Source organism: Elephas maximus, chromosome 2 (genome assembly GCF_024166365.1).
Source record: "Elephas maximus indicus isolate mEleMax1 chromosome 2, mEleMax1 primary haplotype, whole genome shotgun sequence".
Taxonomy (NCBI): domain Eukaryota; kingdom Metazoa; phylum Chordata; class Mammalia; order Proboscidea; family Elephantidae; genus Elephas; species Elephas maximus.
In genome coordinates, this window is record NC_064820.1 from 163,088,738 (window position 1) to 163,102,515 (window position 13,778).

At 38.7% G+C, this 13,778-nt stretch overlaps 1 protein-coding gene across 1 annotated transcript; it reads left to right on the forward strand.

The window, feature by feature from the left end:
• The first annotated feature begins 830 nt into the window (after window positions 1-830).
• LOC126070133 (serine protease inhibitor Kazal-type 9-like) lies at window positions 831-6,667 on the forward strand. The gene is made up of 4 exons (XM_049874008.1): window positions 831-933; window positions 1,671-1,699; window positions 4,946-5,073; window positions 6,484-6,667. Exons 1-4 carry the CDS (start codon window positions 879-881, stop codon window positions 6,527-6,529), a joined length of 258 nt encoding a protein of 85 aa, XP_049729965.1. The 5' UTR covers window positions 831-878; the 3' UTR covers window positions 6,530-6,667.
• The last annotated feature ends 7,111 nt before the right edge of the window (window positions 6,668-13,778 follow it).

Below are 13,778 nucleotides of genomic sequence, written 5' to 3' on the forward strand. Positions count from 1 at the left end.
AAACAATGAGTGATATCATCAAGACCCGAGATAATTGAGCAAAACCCGGACCCATCTTGTGACTGAAACCAGGGTGGCATAAGAGACCTGTAAGACGTCAACAATAGGTCACTTCATCCTTATGTCCCCCTCAAAGAAGAATCAAAATTCCAGGAAATCTCTAAACCCTGACCCTCTCGCTCTAAAACCGTCTTGTAGCCCTCTTGGGGCAGACAGAATCTGGGGGAAATTTTGCTCCCTCTGTCTCTTGAACACGGTGTTCAATAAAGCCCTCTTGCTGCTTACTTTCTCCTATCTCAGTATTGGCTTGTGGCAGGCAGCTCAAATCCGCGATTTGCAGTACCACTCCTAAGTCTAGGGAAGGAAAGGGGTTCAGTCCAAAGGCAGGGAGCCTGAGAAAATGGTAAAACCAGGAAAGCTGCCATGCTGACCACTAATACCAAAAAAAGTAGTTCCATAAAGAATATGCAATAAACCCAGGGTGATAAATTCCTCAAGAATCGAATACTTCATCTGTAAAACAAAGAAACTCTCTGACAAATTTGTTATGAAGGTCAAATTTTATAAGAGATATGAAATTACTCACACTCATTTAAGCACTTAGATAAGGCAGCAATATATGAAGATTATGCTGGCTTTATTGAGTCTTAGTAGCCGTTGAAATAACATGAGCAATCAATTATCTTTCACAAGAATAGAATCCCCACGACTGAGCAAGAGTTTCTGATCTCTTTCCAGGATTCTGTTTCTGTAAAAACTGTTTCACAATTGAGGCAGAAACTCTTGACGGATATAAGGCAAGACCCAAGCAGGTTGAACAGACACCAGAAGGTCGCTTTTTCTGCCTCCACCTGACTGTCCTCAGCCACTTCAGCCCCATGAGATCCAAAGCCTTTGTCCTGCTCTTGGCCCTGGCACTAGCGACCATCTTCAGTGAGTATCTCCCTCCTGACACTGCCCCTGCCCTGATACCAACAGCTCCGTGTCCCTTTCTGTCCACATAATTTGGGGATACTCTTATCACATAGATAATAAGGGAAGTGTTTTGAAATGCGTTTTTGGTCTCCACTAATAATCACAATATCGTATAAGAGCAGACTTCTTAACGGTCATCTAAGGCCACATCTTATCTATGGGAACTCATTCTGTAAGATCCTTGAGAAGTAACCATCTAGCCTCTGCCTTGACTTGATATCCCTATTTGTGGGACCCTCACCTCTTTATAAAACAGTCTAACCCGTTGTGGGGCATGAGTTATTACATTCTTCTGCTGCCATTATTAAAGTAAAATCTGCCTCCCTAGAATTTTCAACCACTGATCCAATGTCTACCACCTATGTCTGCTATATTACAGCAAACACTCCATAAATACAAAATTCACTTGCTTTTACAATATTTACTGAGCCCTGATTATGAGGTAGAAAAAAATAAGACATTTGCCTCATTATCATGTAATTTTGTCCACATTTAAATCCCCCTCCAAAGAAGAAAACTAAAAAGGTCTGTGTTAAAGAGATTCCACCTTTGATATTACTTTGATACACAGCTCTGGAGACAGTCCTATATTTTTAGTGCATATTGAGAACCAAAACAAATGAAATTAATTTTTTTCTAATGAGATTAGCCTCTTCCAGAATCTAATTTTCTTTCTCTCTCTCTTTTTTTTCCAGATGTAGAATGTGTCCAAGGGGGGCAACAGGTCGGTACATCCATCTTGGTATAAAAGCCCTACTTTTATGTAATTTAAAAATCTGTATCAGAAAGGGAAATATTTGATAAAAAATAATACATATTAAAATTTTTTTTATTTAGTTGTTGAGAATATACACAACAAAACTTAACATCGATTCAACAGTTTCCACATGTACAATTTAGTGACATTGATCACAAACTTTCAGCTGTGTCACTGTTCTCACCCTCATTTTCTGAGCTCTTCCTCCCCCGTTAACATAAATTCACTGCCCCCTACAGTTCCTATCTAGTCTTTCAAATCACTGCTATCTAAATAAATTTTTATATATTCAAAGATTATTTTTGAAGTAGCAAAACTGGTTTTATCTCAAAAAATATAGACAGATCTTTCTGAAAGAGAGGTGGTAGAACAAAGTGGTTAGACACCTTGCATTGAGGTTATAAAGCCCCGGGTTTGAATTCTAGCTCTGTGATGGTGTGGTCCTGGGTAACAGCACCTACTTAATGGAATTGTTATGAGGCTTAAAGTTCTGATGTTTGAAAAGTGCTTAGCAGAGTACCTGGCACATAGTATGGGAAAGCTCAATAAGGACAAGTCATGATTCTTATAATAATTTTTAAATGGGTTCTACTCATCGTTGTTCTCTACCTTAGAGAATGAAGATCTTAATTTACTTTTTCTTCATGACTCAGAGTTAATATAATGGCTATTTCCGAGAAAATCTAGGTGTGATGGTAAACACTTTAAACCAGCAGTCAAGCAATTTGGGTTCCAGGCCAAGCTCTGCTACTTATCCCCTTAGTTCCTTTACTATTGGTTTAATGGTATACCAACGACTTTTTATGCCTGTGAACTTCCTAGGTAGTCTGTTATTCAGATTCTACTGCTTTTAGTGTCAGGGTAGGTCCCTTTTGAAATGCGTGAAGCTCAACAGAGTTGGAGCCTTACTGTTACGTAGAGTGAGCATTCTGTTAGGTGATGCTTCCTGGATGTGTTAGTTTTTGTAAATTTTTGTCTTTTTTTTCTTTGTTTCTGTGAGATAAGGTTTACAAGCATAAATATGGCTTTCCTGTGAGATAGTTCGGGAGCCCTGTTTTTCTGTGTCCTATTTTTTATGTGGAAACCCAGAGTTTCCCCATGCAACCTAATGAAAGGGTGTCCACAATAAATTCTCTATTTTTAAATTCTTATTGGTATATTGTCATACCACAGATGGGTGGTATGCCTTCCTAGTGGCTTGTATTACCAGATCATATTTCTCAACATCCATATTACCAAGCAAAAATTTAAACGTGCTCAATTAGTAAGCATGCATTCTAATATTGAAAACACACGCTATCAAAAAAAAATTTTTGTTGTTTTAATTTGGTAACTAAAGGGCTATTATCTATGTGACTCTAGAGTCTGGGCAATTTCCTTCACCTTTTTGAGTCTTCTGTATTTTCTATTGAAGAAAATAATTGCGTTAAGAATATAAATTTTGGAGTCTGACAGACTTGAGTTCAAGCCATTCTGCGTGATTTAGTACCTGTGTGAGAATGAAAATGGTTAATGAATGCCCAGTATTTGGTAGTTTCCTGGTCATATTGTGAGTATAACATAAAGGCTGGGACTCAGGTTTGAACAGGCGAGGAGGGAAAGTGAAATCATGATGGCATATAATTATCAAGGGGCACTGCAAGCCATTCTGCTCTGATAGTCTCTATGGTCCTCCTACAAATATATACTAAATTTTGCATTGCCAGGACTCAGCTCAGCCCCAGAACTTAGAAGGTATGTGTAATACAGTAGCTGAAAGAACGACTTATTTAATGGAACATATCTAGAGGAGATAACGTGGTCAACTTTAAATTTGAGCATATTTCTACCTATCTGAGTGGAGCTCTTCAATACGCAGTAAAACATTATGCCTAGAGCTCTGGGATGAAAAGAGCTGGAAACTCTGCCTTTTATGTAAAACTGGAGCTTGTATAGACCTGGAAATAAAACCAAGGGCAAAAAATAATAGCTAATATTTATTCACAACCCTGGTGGCCGAGTGGTTAAGAGCTCAGGTGCTAACAAAAAGGTCAGCAGTTGGAATCCACCTGCTGTTCCTTGAAACCCTATGGGACAGTTCTGTTTTGTCTTAGAGGGGGGCTAAGAGCCGGTATCGCCTTGAAGGCAAAAGGTCATTTATTCAGTATTTTCTATACCGGGTACTATCCTGTGAATTGTACACACATCTTCTATATGTGTTCTCCTGTATTTTTCACTTCAACCTTATGATCTAATTGTTATTACCTTTATTTTGCATATAAAAGACACCAAGACATAGAAAGGTAAAATAATTTTCCCAAGGTCATACAGTCAGGTTTGAATTCAGATGTGTTTGACTTTATTGTCCACACTCTTTGTTATGCTCATAGATGAAAACCCCAGAAAATCCATTTTTTTGGTAGTAGTTTACCTGCTCCCATAGGCAGCTTACCACCTGGGATTTGCTTCAGGAATTTTGAACAGTGGTTCTTAACCACAATGTTAAGATACACTAACCTGTCTGTATGAGTTCTGTAGTGTATAATTTGTTACAAACAATTATCCACAAATGTTGCCAATGATTTACGAGTTCTTATTTTTTTTTATAATTACACTACCCATTGCCATCAAGTCAATTCTGCCTCATAGCAACCCTACAGAACAGAGTACAACTGCCCAATAGGGTTTCCAAGGCTGTAATCTTTATGGAAGACTGGCACAGCTTTCTCCCGCGGAGCGGTTGCTGAATTTGAATGCTGACCTTTTGGGTAGCAGCTGAGCACTTAACCATTGTGCCACCAGGGCTCCATAATTATAGTAGCTATTTTCTTTTCCTATAACATATTTCACACTTGCATTCAGATAGTACATTTTGAGTTAGAGAGAGAGAGGGAAAATTCATACAGAAAATTGATCACACATCCTGTGAGAGTGGCTACACTTGTGAGCACATTGCGTGTGTTGACAACTGATGTATCAACAAGTACAGTAGAAAGGACCCTGTTTTAGAATAAATTCTGATTTTGTAACCAGCTACCATAAAGAAGTATATGACTCATGATTTTATACCTGACATAAAAACCCTTTACACTTGATATATCTTAAAGGGGTTAGATGAGGCCAATCAAAATACAAAAACACAAAATGACAGTCCTCCGAGCTTGATTGGTACATTCCAAATCCTGAAATAAAGATTTGGTTGAGAAAATTGAAGGTTTTTAGCATTTTTTTCAGGTTGATTGCAGCCGTTATAAAAAGTTACCAAAAGGAGAAGAGAGAGCTTGTTATAGATTATATGCACCAATTTGCGGCTCTGATGGCCACACTTATGGGAACGATTGCTTCTTCTGTGATGAAGTTGTGTAAGTATTGCTATGTTTCCTTTTCCGGACTTAGGGTGTAATTACGTGTGAAGACAAATGTACCGCAATTGAAAGAAGTGATTTGAGCATAAGAAATATGTGAATCATTACACATTGATTCTACGGAATAGAATTTTCCCGGTTTATAGCATTTGGGTGTACCTGCTCTCGTTTTATTCCTATGTATTCTGGCCATAAGAGTGAATCAGAGAATCTCAGAATCTCCAAGTCGAGAGGAAAATTAAGGATCGTGGAGTTCAACTTTCTCTTACTAATCTATTGTTTAAACTACCTCTGTACAACAAGTCACCAGGTGGTCTAAAATCCATGTTTGATTATTTCCAGGGACGAGGAATGCCCCTCTCCTAGGCATGACAGTCCACATCTGTTAGAATGAGCCACATTTGTTGTTTTACTTCAGAAAATAAGTGTTGATATATTAGCAGCCCGAATGATTGGTACAAAAGAAAAAAAATCTGAAGAACCTGAAGACCTTGTTCTATTTTAGAGTATGATTTAGCAACAAAATACATATTTAAGCTATAGTAAAATTTAAATTTTAAAAATGTAATAGATAAAAGTAATTTAAAGGTTACAAAGTAGTAATCTCAAAGATATATTAGCATCTGGTCAAAAAACATAAAATGATGAAGAATATACTGGAATGTACAGAAGCACATAGTTACCTTTAAGTATTTTCAGAATATTTGTGAATAAAAACAAGCATCTAGCCCCGGGAGTATGCACGCCAGACACCATTCTAGCTCACTAATGAAGTCACTCCTGAGGTTCACCCTTTAGCCAAAGATTAGACAGGCGCATAAAACAAAATGAGACTAAAGGGACACACCAACCCAGGGGCAAGGACGACAATGCAGGAGAGGACAGGAAAGCTGGTAAGAGGAAACCCAAAGGCAAGAAGGGAGAGTCTTGACAGTTCCTGGGGTTGTTCACCAATGTCACAAAACAATATGTGCACTAATTGTTTAATGAGAAGCTAGTTTGTTCTATAAACCTTCCTCTAAAGCGCAATAATAAATAAATAAATAAATAAGTGAAAAGAAACTAGCACCTAGTATATATGGCAAATTGTTCTAGTTCTTTCTGAATAAAAAAGAAATTATAATCTATTATGAAAAAGGATTTCTAAGCATACGTCTCTTAAAAGAATCATTAAAATAATAGTAATAAAATTAATAATACAACATTTTAAACAGTATAAGCTGATAGAAGTGTATTTGGAACGTCACCTTTATGCAACCAAACATCAGTTGTTAAAATATTCTTAAATTGCCATCACTCCTTTGAAAAATGTCAGTTATTGGAGACTCAGATACGTTTTCTAGTGAAGTTTGAATGAAATGCGTATCGTCTCAGAGTTTCTGATTTGTTGCTATTTTCTCTCCACAGGAAAACTAACGGGAAACTTAAATTTGCACATTTTGGAAGGTGTTGAATCTATTTGGAAATTCTGAAATATCTTTAATGAACCTATCAGGACAGACACATGCCACATTTCTCCTTCCGTATAATCTATGCCACATTGAGTAATCTTGTCCTATCATGTCTTGATTTGATTGTCAAATAAATTAGACCTATCTGAAATATATGTTTGAATCATTTTGTTTGGGAGTGGAATCTTTTAGATTTGCTTTATTTTTCAGTGGTGGCAAATAGGCCACCTTGGGGTGGACTTGGAACAAGAAATTGTCAATTAAGACCAGTAGTGGGAATCAGAAAATCAAATGCCCTAAAGCTTCTGCCTTCTTCTTACCCAGGCTAGGAAAACACCCTCTGGGTGTTACTTAATTCTTGTGTATTCCTGAAACAAGAACAGATAATGAGGAAGATGTCAGGCACAAGGCTCAGGAAATGCAATTTTTCTATATGTCTCTTGAGTTTAAGATATTGAAAGTCAGCCCTGGATTGGGCCTGATCTCTGATTGTTTCCTTACCAACAGGCCTGTTTGTAAAACATGGCTGGTAAAATGTGGCCCCTAAAGTAGTACAACTTCTCATGTATTCGTTGATGTCATCCATGTTTTTGTTTTGAATTCAGGTCTAGGGTCTGACACTTATCCTACTATTAGATAATGTGTTGACTTAGAGAGCATAGGGTGTGTGTTGCTAATTTTGTAATACATTTGTGCATCCATTCAATCAACAAGCATCTATTAATGCCTACTTTGGGTCAGTGTCTGTGTTAGGTTTGGAAGAATAGTGAACAGATAAGATTTGGTCTGTGTCCTCTTTGAGTTTATACTCTAGGGGGAATTTTCCATGCTTGGAACAACATCTTGCATAGACCTTATACTATATAAATGTTTTAAAAAATTGAGTTGAAAATTAAGCAACTTTTCCTTTGCATTACAGTGGAGTTACATTATGCATGCATACCCAAACCCACTGCAGTTGAGTTCATTCTGACTGATAGCAACCCCATGGTACAGAGTAGAACTGCCCTATAGAGTTTCTAAGGAGCACCTGGCCAATTTGAACTGCTGACCTCTGGTTAGCAGTCGTAGCACTTAATCACTACACCACCAGGGTTTCCATACAAGCATAAGACATAGGAAATCTAATTTTATATTCTCTGCAAAGAGAAAGAAAATAGAGCCGAGCCCTTCTGAGCTGTGTTCTAGTCTCGCAAAGCCCATAGAGATTCAGGGACCAAGGCTGTCCAACACAATGAGCTCTCTCTCCATTCCGCACCTTGTCCCAGACTGATCACCATTCTTAGAACCTCCCATGCACGCTGCACTTCTGCACATGCTGGTCCTTCTCACAATTCCCTTTCTCACTTTCTGTCTCACTGATTTTCATTCATCATTGATCTAACCCTAATGTCATTTTCTCTAAAAAGTTTCTCCTGTGTAATTAATTGGTCCTCCAAGATTAGCATCTATCACATTGTAATCTCATTAGCTCTTTAACCATTTATCTCCTCTGCTGTATTATGAAGGGACCCCTGTTGGTACAGTGGTTAAGCACTGGGCTGCTAACCCAAAGGTCAGTGGTTTGAACCCACCAGCCTTTCCAAGGGAGAAAGGTGTGGCAGTCTGGTTTTTGTAAAGAGTACAGCCTTGGAAACCCTACAGGGCAGTTCTACTCCGTCCTATTGGGCCGCTATGAGCTGGAATCAACTCAAAGGCAACAGGTTTTAGTTTTCTATATTATGAACTGATAGCTGCCATGTAATAGGAGTTCAGTTAATGCTCTAAGAGTTGGCTGAATCAAATTTAATTGAATTTGACTTCTATGAACAGGTAAGCAAGGAAACTATGGTGTCTTATTGCAGGCAACTCGAAGCCAGATGTCAACTTTTGATCCTACTCCTACATTAGTGAATGCAGCCTCTGTTTGCAGTCTACACCAACCCAAACTCTGAACGCTTCAAGTTCCCATAAAAAGAATCCATAGACACACAAAATATAAGAGCGATGAAGACTCCTCTAGAGACTGTGGAGGAGTGACTAACATGGTGGTTACATACACACCCCACAACCTAAAAGTTCTTGTTATATTCTTATCCTCTAAATTCATCTCTTTCAATACCACCTTGTAAAATCTTTGTCATTTGTAGCATGAAGGTTGCTGTAAATTTTTTTTTTAAATGAACACATTAACTAAGATATAAACAGTTTAATACATTGCCAACACTTGTCTTTTAGAACTGAAGCTTACTCAACTTCTAAGAAATCTTACTGTGTTTAATTTTTAATTACCTTTCTCATGTTTAAGCAAAGTAAGCATTACTATACCTGATAACCTGTTCTTGGTGGAGCAGGCAATTCATGTCTCTCTCAGAGAACAAAGTTAAGCTAAAGTAATGACTTTGGAATGTTAATTAGCAATAAGAGTACAGATCAAGGAAATGGAAGCCAGTTTATAAATACAGTGAAACCTGTGAAAGCTGGAACTCGGCAGGACTGCCTTGTTTTTCGGGGTTTTTCAAGTGTTCTGCCTTTGACACAATACAGTCTGACCACTTTCCTATCACTCATTTTAGTGAAAAATATTTGAGTTTTCCTTCTCAGACAGGTTTCCACCTTACATAGGTTCTGGCTTTCACAGGTTTTACTGTATATTCCTTAACAAAATGCACCCACATGGACACATCTTAAAAAAACTTGTCAGAATTCCTTAAGAAAAGGGACCCTGAATCCAAAGATAACAGTTAAATTATTACAATATAAAATCAAGCTTTTTATGAACTCCTGCTTATATGCAGGGTAAAGACTACTAGAGTTCTGAAAGATGCTTCTGGGGAGTTCAGGAAACTTTCCTATTACTCACTGTTGCCAGACTCCTAGGCCCTCTTCCCCCAGACATGCAGCATTTAGCACTGGCAAATAGGCTCAGAGGTTAAAACAAGCAAGCCCAGCCCAGCCAAGCCCTAAGTGACTCATGAAAGGGTAAGGCTGACTTGTGTGTTTCAGTCTATTCGTGTGCCTGTTACTGGAATAAGGTTCTTGCCTCTCACTGGTCAAGAATGAGCAGGTAAGGCACGTAATTTTCCACACAAGCAAAGCTTTGTTGAAGAGGCTTGCAAGCGGAGACGAGGAGGGCCTAGAGCAATGTATACACCCGTCTCACAAAACAAAAGACCGGCCTGAGTTCTTAAAAGTTCTTGGGCGGGGAAAAGATTTATATTTATTCATAGACTCAGGCGGGGATATGTTAACTACAGTGTGCACGCAGCAGCTTTCCAAGATGGCTTCCGTCCTGGAGGTCTCTGGGTTTCATAGCTGGACTTATTATGGGGGTCATGCCTGCACAGTCTCTTGCTCCCCAGCCGTAGCCCCTCACTGCCCCTGGTGAAGGTCACACAGTGGTCACTGGTGGATGTTCTGCGCATGTCCTTGGGCCTGGTTTTCTCCAGCTGCTTCTGAAAGGCAACTTTAAAGAAGTTTGCAGGCTATTTTTAGATACCCTGCCCCATTGTGCTGGGGAATGGCTTTGTTTCTGCGCCCTAGCCCATTTCTTGTTTCTTTGCAGATTTGGGGGCCCCTTTGTTCCTTGTCTTTCTAAGTCTCTAGGTTCCACACTCAACCCCGTATCACCTCCCTGATAGTGTAGTCTATTTCTCTTCTACTTGTTTCTCCTTTAACCACAGCAGTCTCCTCACTATTTCTCAAACAGGTACCCTCCAATCTCAGGGCCTTTGCTCCCTGTCTTATGCCCACTTCCTGAACTTCATTCTACATGTACCTGAGATCCCTGTTCTGATGACTGTAGTTTCCCTACCCTGAGGCCCCTGCCTGGGTCATCCACAAGCCCACCACTTTAGTACCTTTATACCTCTAGGTTTTGTTCCTTGCTTCTCTCCTCCCCTCCACTTTGCCACTTCTGGAAATGGTGTCCAGTGGCAGACACCCAAAAATATTGGTTGACTTCTTTTGTGGCACTTGTCTCCCTGGTCTCCCTTCCTCTGTTTTGGCTGCTTATTTAGGCTTTGGTTAGTTCTTATTTACCTATGAGGCCTACATGTTACCTGTTGCTGCCACACCCTTTAGATATGAACTTGTTTCCCTGTCAGACTGAAATTCGTTGTGAAGGCTATAAAATATAATGGTTAAGATCAGGGGGCTTGGAGATAGAGAGCCCCGGGGCCAAATCTAAGTTTGCCAGTTCTGAGTAACCTTGGGCAAGTAGCTTATCTCTGAGTTTCAGTTCCTATATTATGAAATGGGGACAAGAGCAGTTCCTTACAGATTTGCTGGAAGGATTACGTGAACCAGTGTATATACAGTGTAGAATATTGTGCCTAGCGCATTGAAACCAAATAAGCAAATAAAATTTGCAAATAATAAATGGTAGATTTAAAAAATAATAACAAAATTTCTAGTTGTCTTATTTCTATTCCTTAAGCATAGTAAAAGCATAGTAAGTGATTCTACTTTAGGTTCTGGCTCTTTCTCATCTTTTCCCTATCCCAAACCTATTACAACCAGCACACTTCCCCTGCCTTGTCCTGAGATACAGCACTATGAGCCTTCTATTAGAGCAGATCATCACTGTTATAGTCATGGAAGTCAGCAAAGTAATTTGACTACAGTGAAATGAAAATACACGACCTCCATCAGAGCCTCTATAGCATTTTTTAAATTATCCTCATTTTTAGTGAAAAAGGAAAAAAAAATACATATCTTCTGGTTTTGAGGCCCCCTGATAGCAGGGGATTGGGTCTTTTGGGTCTTGTTCATCTTTGAGTCCAAAATGGACATTTACTTCTCTACTGCCTAATATACAGTAGGAGATACACCTGTAGATATATAGACGCATATACACACATGGACATTTATACATATATATATGCATATATATGTATACATATATGCACATATTATGTAATTTATACATATTTATACATATATACATACATAAGTATGTATGTATGTGTATGTGTGTTTAATTTTAAACTTTCAGGTGAAAAAATATCAAAACAAACTCTAAGTGGAATGTATTCAAACCATTACAGCCATGTATTCAGTATCTTAATGGTGCAAAGAATCTCACACAGATTTCTGCATTGCCTGAAAATAACGAAAGAATCACTATTATTTAGCAAAGGATGGAGAACAGGAAACCAGTGTAATTCCTCCACAGATGGAGAAACGTTTCTAGGTTCTGTGGTTTCATGAGTGTCCTTGCTGGAGGACAGGAAGATGGGGTTGGGACTTGGGGAGAAGAAGAGGGAGCTGGCACCCTGAGTAGCAGTAAAGAATGGGAGTAAGGGAAGGGGCATACAAAAAGTCTCAAAGATATAACTCATGTTCTATTTCTTAAACAGGGTTAGAGACGTATGAGTGTTTGTCTTATATTACTTAAATTGTATGTAGGTATTGCATACACTCTTCCACATGTATGGTATATGACAAAATATGAAAAGGAGGACAAAGAGAAAGGTAGGTGTTTTCTATATAAATTGGTCCTGAATCTGGGAAGATTTGGTAAGCCAAAAGCATCAATACATTTGCCTTTAAGGCATCCTCTTCCTTCTTCAAAATCTAGTGTCCTCTTGGAGGCTTTTTTTTTTTCATCAAGGACAAGAACTTACTCTTCTTCTAAAATAGCCCTAAATAGACCAAGTATCTGGCCCACATTAGGTCTGTCTTTGCAGAGAAAGGAGCCCTGGTAGTGCAGTGGTTAAGAGCTACGGCTGCTAACCAAAAGGTCGGCAATTCAAATCCACCAGCCGCTCCTTGGAAACCCTACGGAACAGTTCTACCCTGTCCTGTGAGTTGGAATCGACTCAGTGGCAATGGGTTTGCTTTTTTTTTTTTTTTACAGAGAAAAGTGTGACTGACACCAACTGGAGCAGCGCATTGCCTTGTTCAATAGCCCTGAATACTTCCACTTTCTCTCTGAAAGTTTCCATGAAAAGCAAAGCCTTAAGGAATCAACAGCATCTTCTCACAGAAATTTTTGGTCAAATAAGAGACCTCATAGATTGAATCACTGATTTATAGAGTTTTGTATATCACAGACCAACTTAACTCCTTTTTTTATAATTTTTTATTGCAAAATAAAGTAAAATCACCAATGAAATCTAAGGCAAATATTACCCACCGTCTTAAGAAACCTTCTATTCATTTTAGCCCTTAACCATATATAGATACTATTTCCACATATTGACAGTAAATATCACAGATACAATTTTGGATTCCATCTTGCTTGATGTTCTATCATAAGAGTGCTACCATTTTGCTCCTACCTTTTTTCTTTTTCTATTTCTTCCCCAACTCCTTCTTCTACTCAACACCTCCCTAAAACAAGAGGTACAAACAGTAACTAAATTAGTTTCTTAGGGCTGCCATAACAAATTAGCACAAACCTGGTGGCTTAAAACAGAAGAAATTTATTCTCTCACAGTTCTAGAGCCAGCAGTTTGAAATCATGATGTCAGTAGGGTCAAACATCTCCAAAGACTCTAGGCAAGAATCCTTCCTTGCCTCTTTCCTTTTCTGGTGGCTCCAGGTGTTCCTTGGCTTGTAGCTGCACGACTCCAATCTCTACTTTTGTCTTCACGTGGCCATCTCTTCTCCTCCATATGTGTCCGTCCTCTGCGTGTCTCTTATAAGGACAGTAGTCATTGGATTCAGGGCCCACCCTAGTTCAGCATATTCTTGCCTCAAGATCTTTAACTTAATTATATCTTCAGAGACTCTTTTTCCAGACGAGGTCACATTCACAGTTTCTGGGGTTTAGAGTGTGGCCACATCTTTTTTTAGAGGGGGGAGGTCAACATTCAACCTACTATAGTAACATTAGCATACAAAAAATTAACTATTGATAGACTAATACAGGATTTCCCATTTTGTTTTATAAAGACACTAACAAAATTTATCATCTACTTCTGTAATTATTTTATAAAAGACATGTCATGATTAAAAAAGGAGAAAGGGAAATATTTTATAATGTATGACAGCAGTTTTCAAGAAAGAACGGTTGTAACTTTGTACCATTGTTGTTACTAAATGGTTCTTAGGGTTCTTATTTTTCTCATTTTGCCTTGGAATGGCCAAAATTCTCATCTGAACCAGGCACTAGAATTGAAGAACCACTTACAAAGACCAATATTCCTCAGTTGATGTTCTAAGAAACTCCAGGAATTCCCTGGGGTTGCCTTAGTAGCATAATTGTGGGGGTGGGGGGTGGGGGGTCCAGCAAGTCAGAGTCCACTACTCTCACTTCAATTCAAG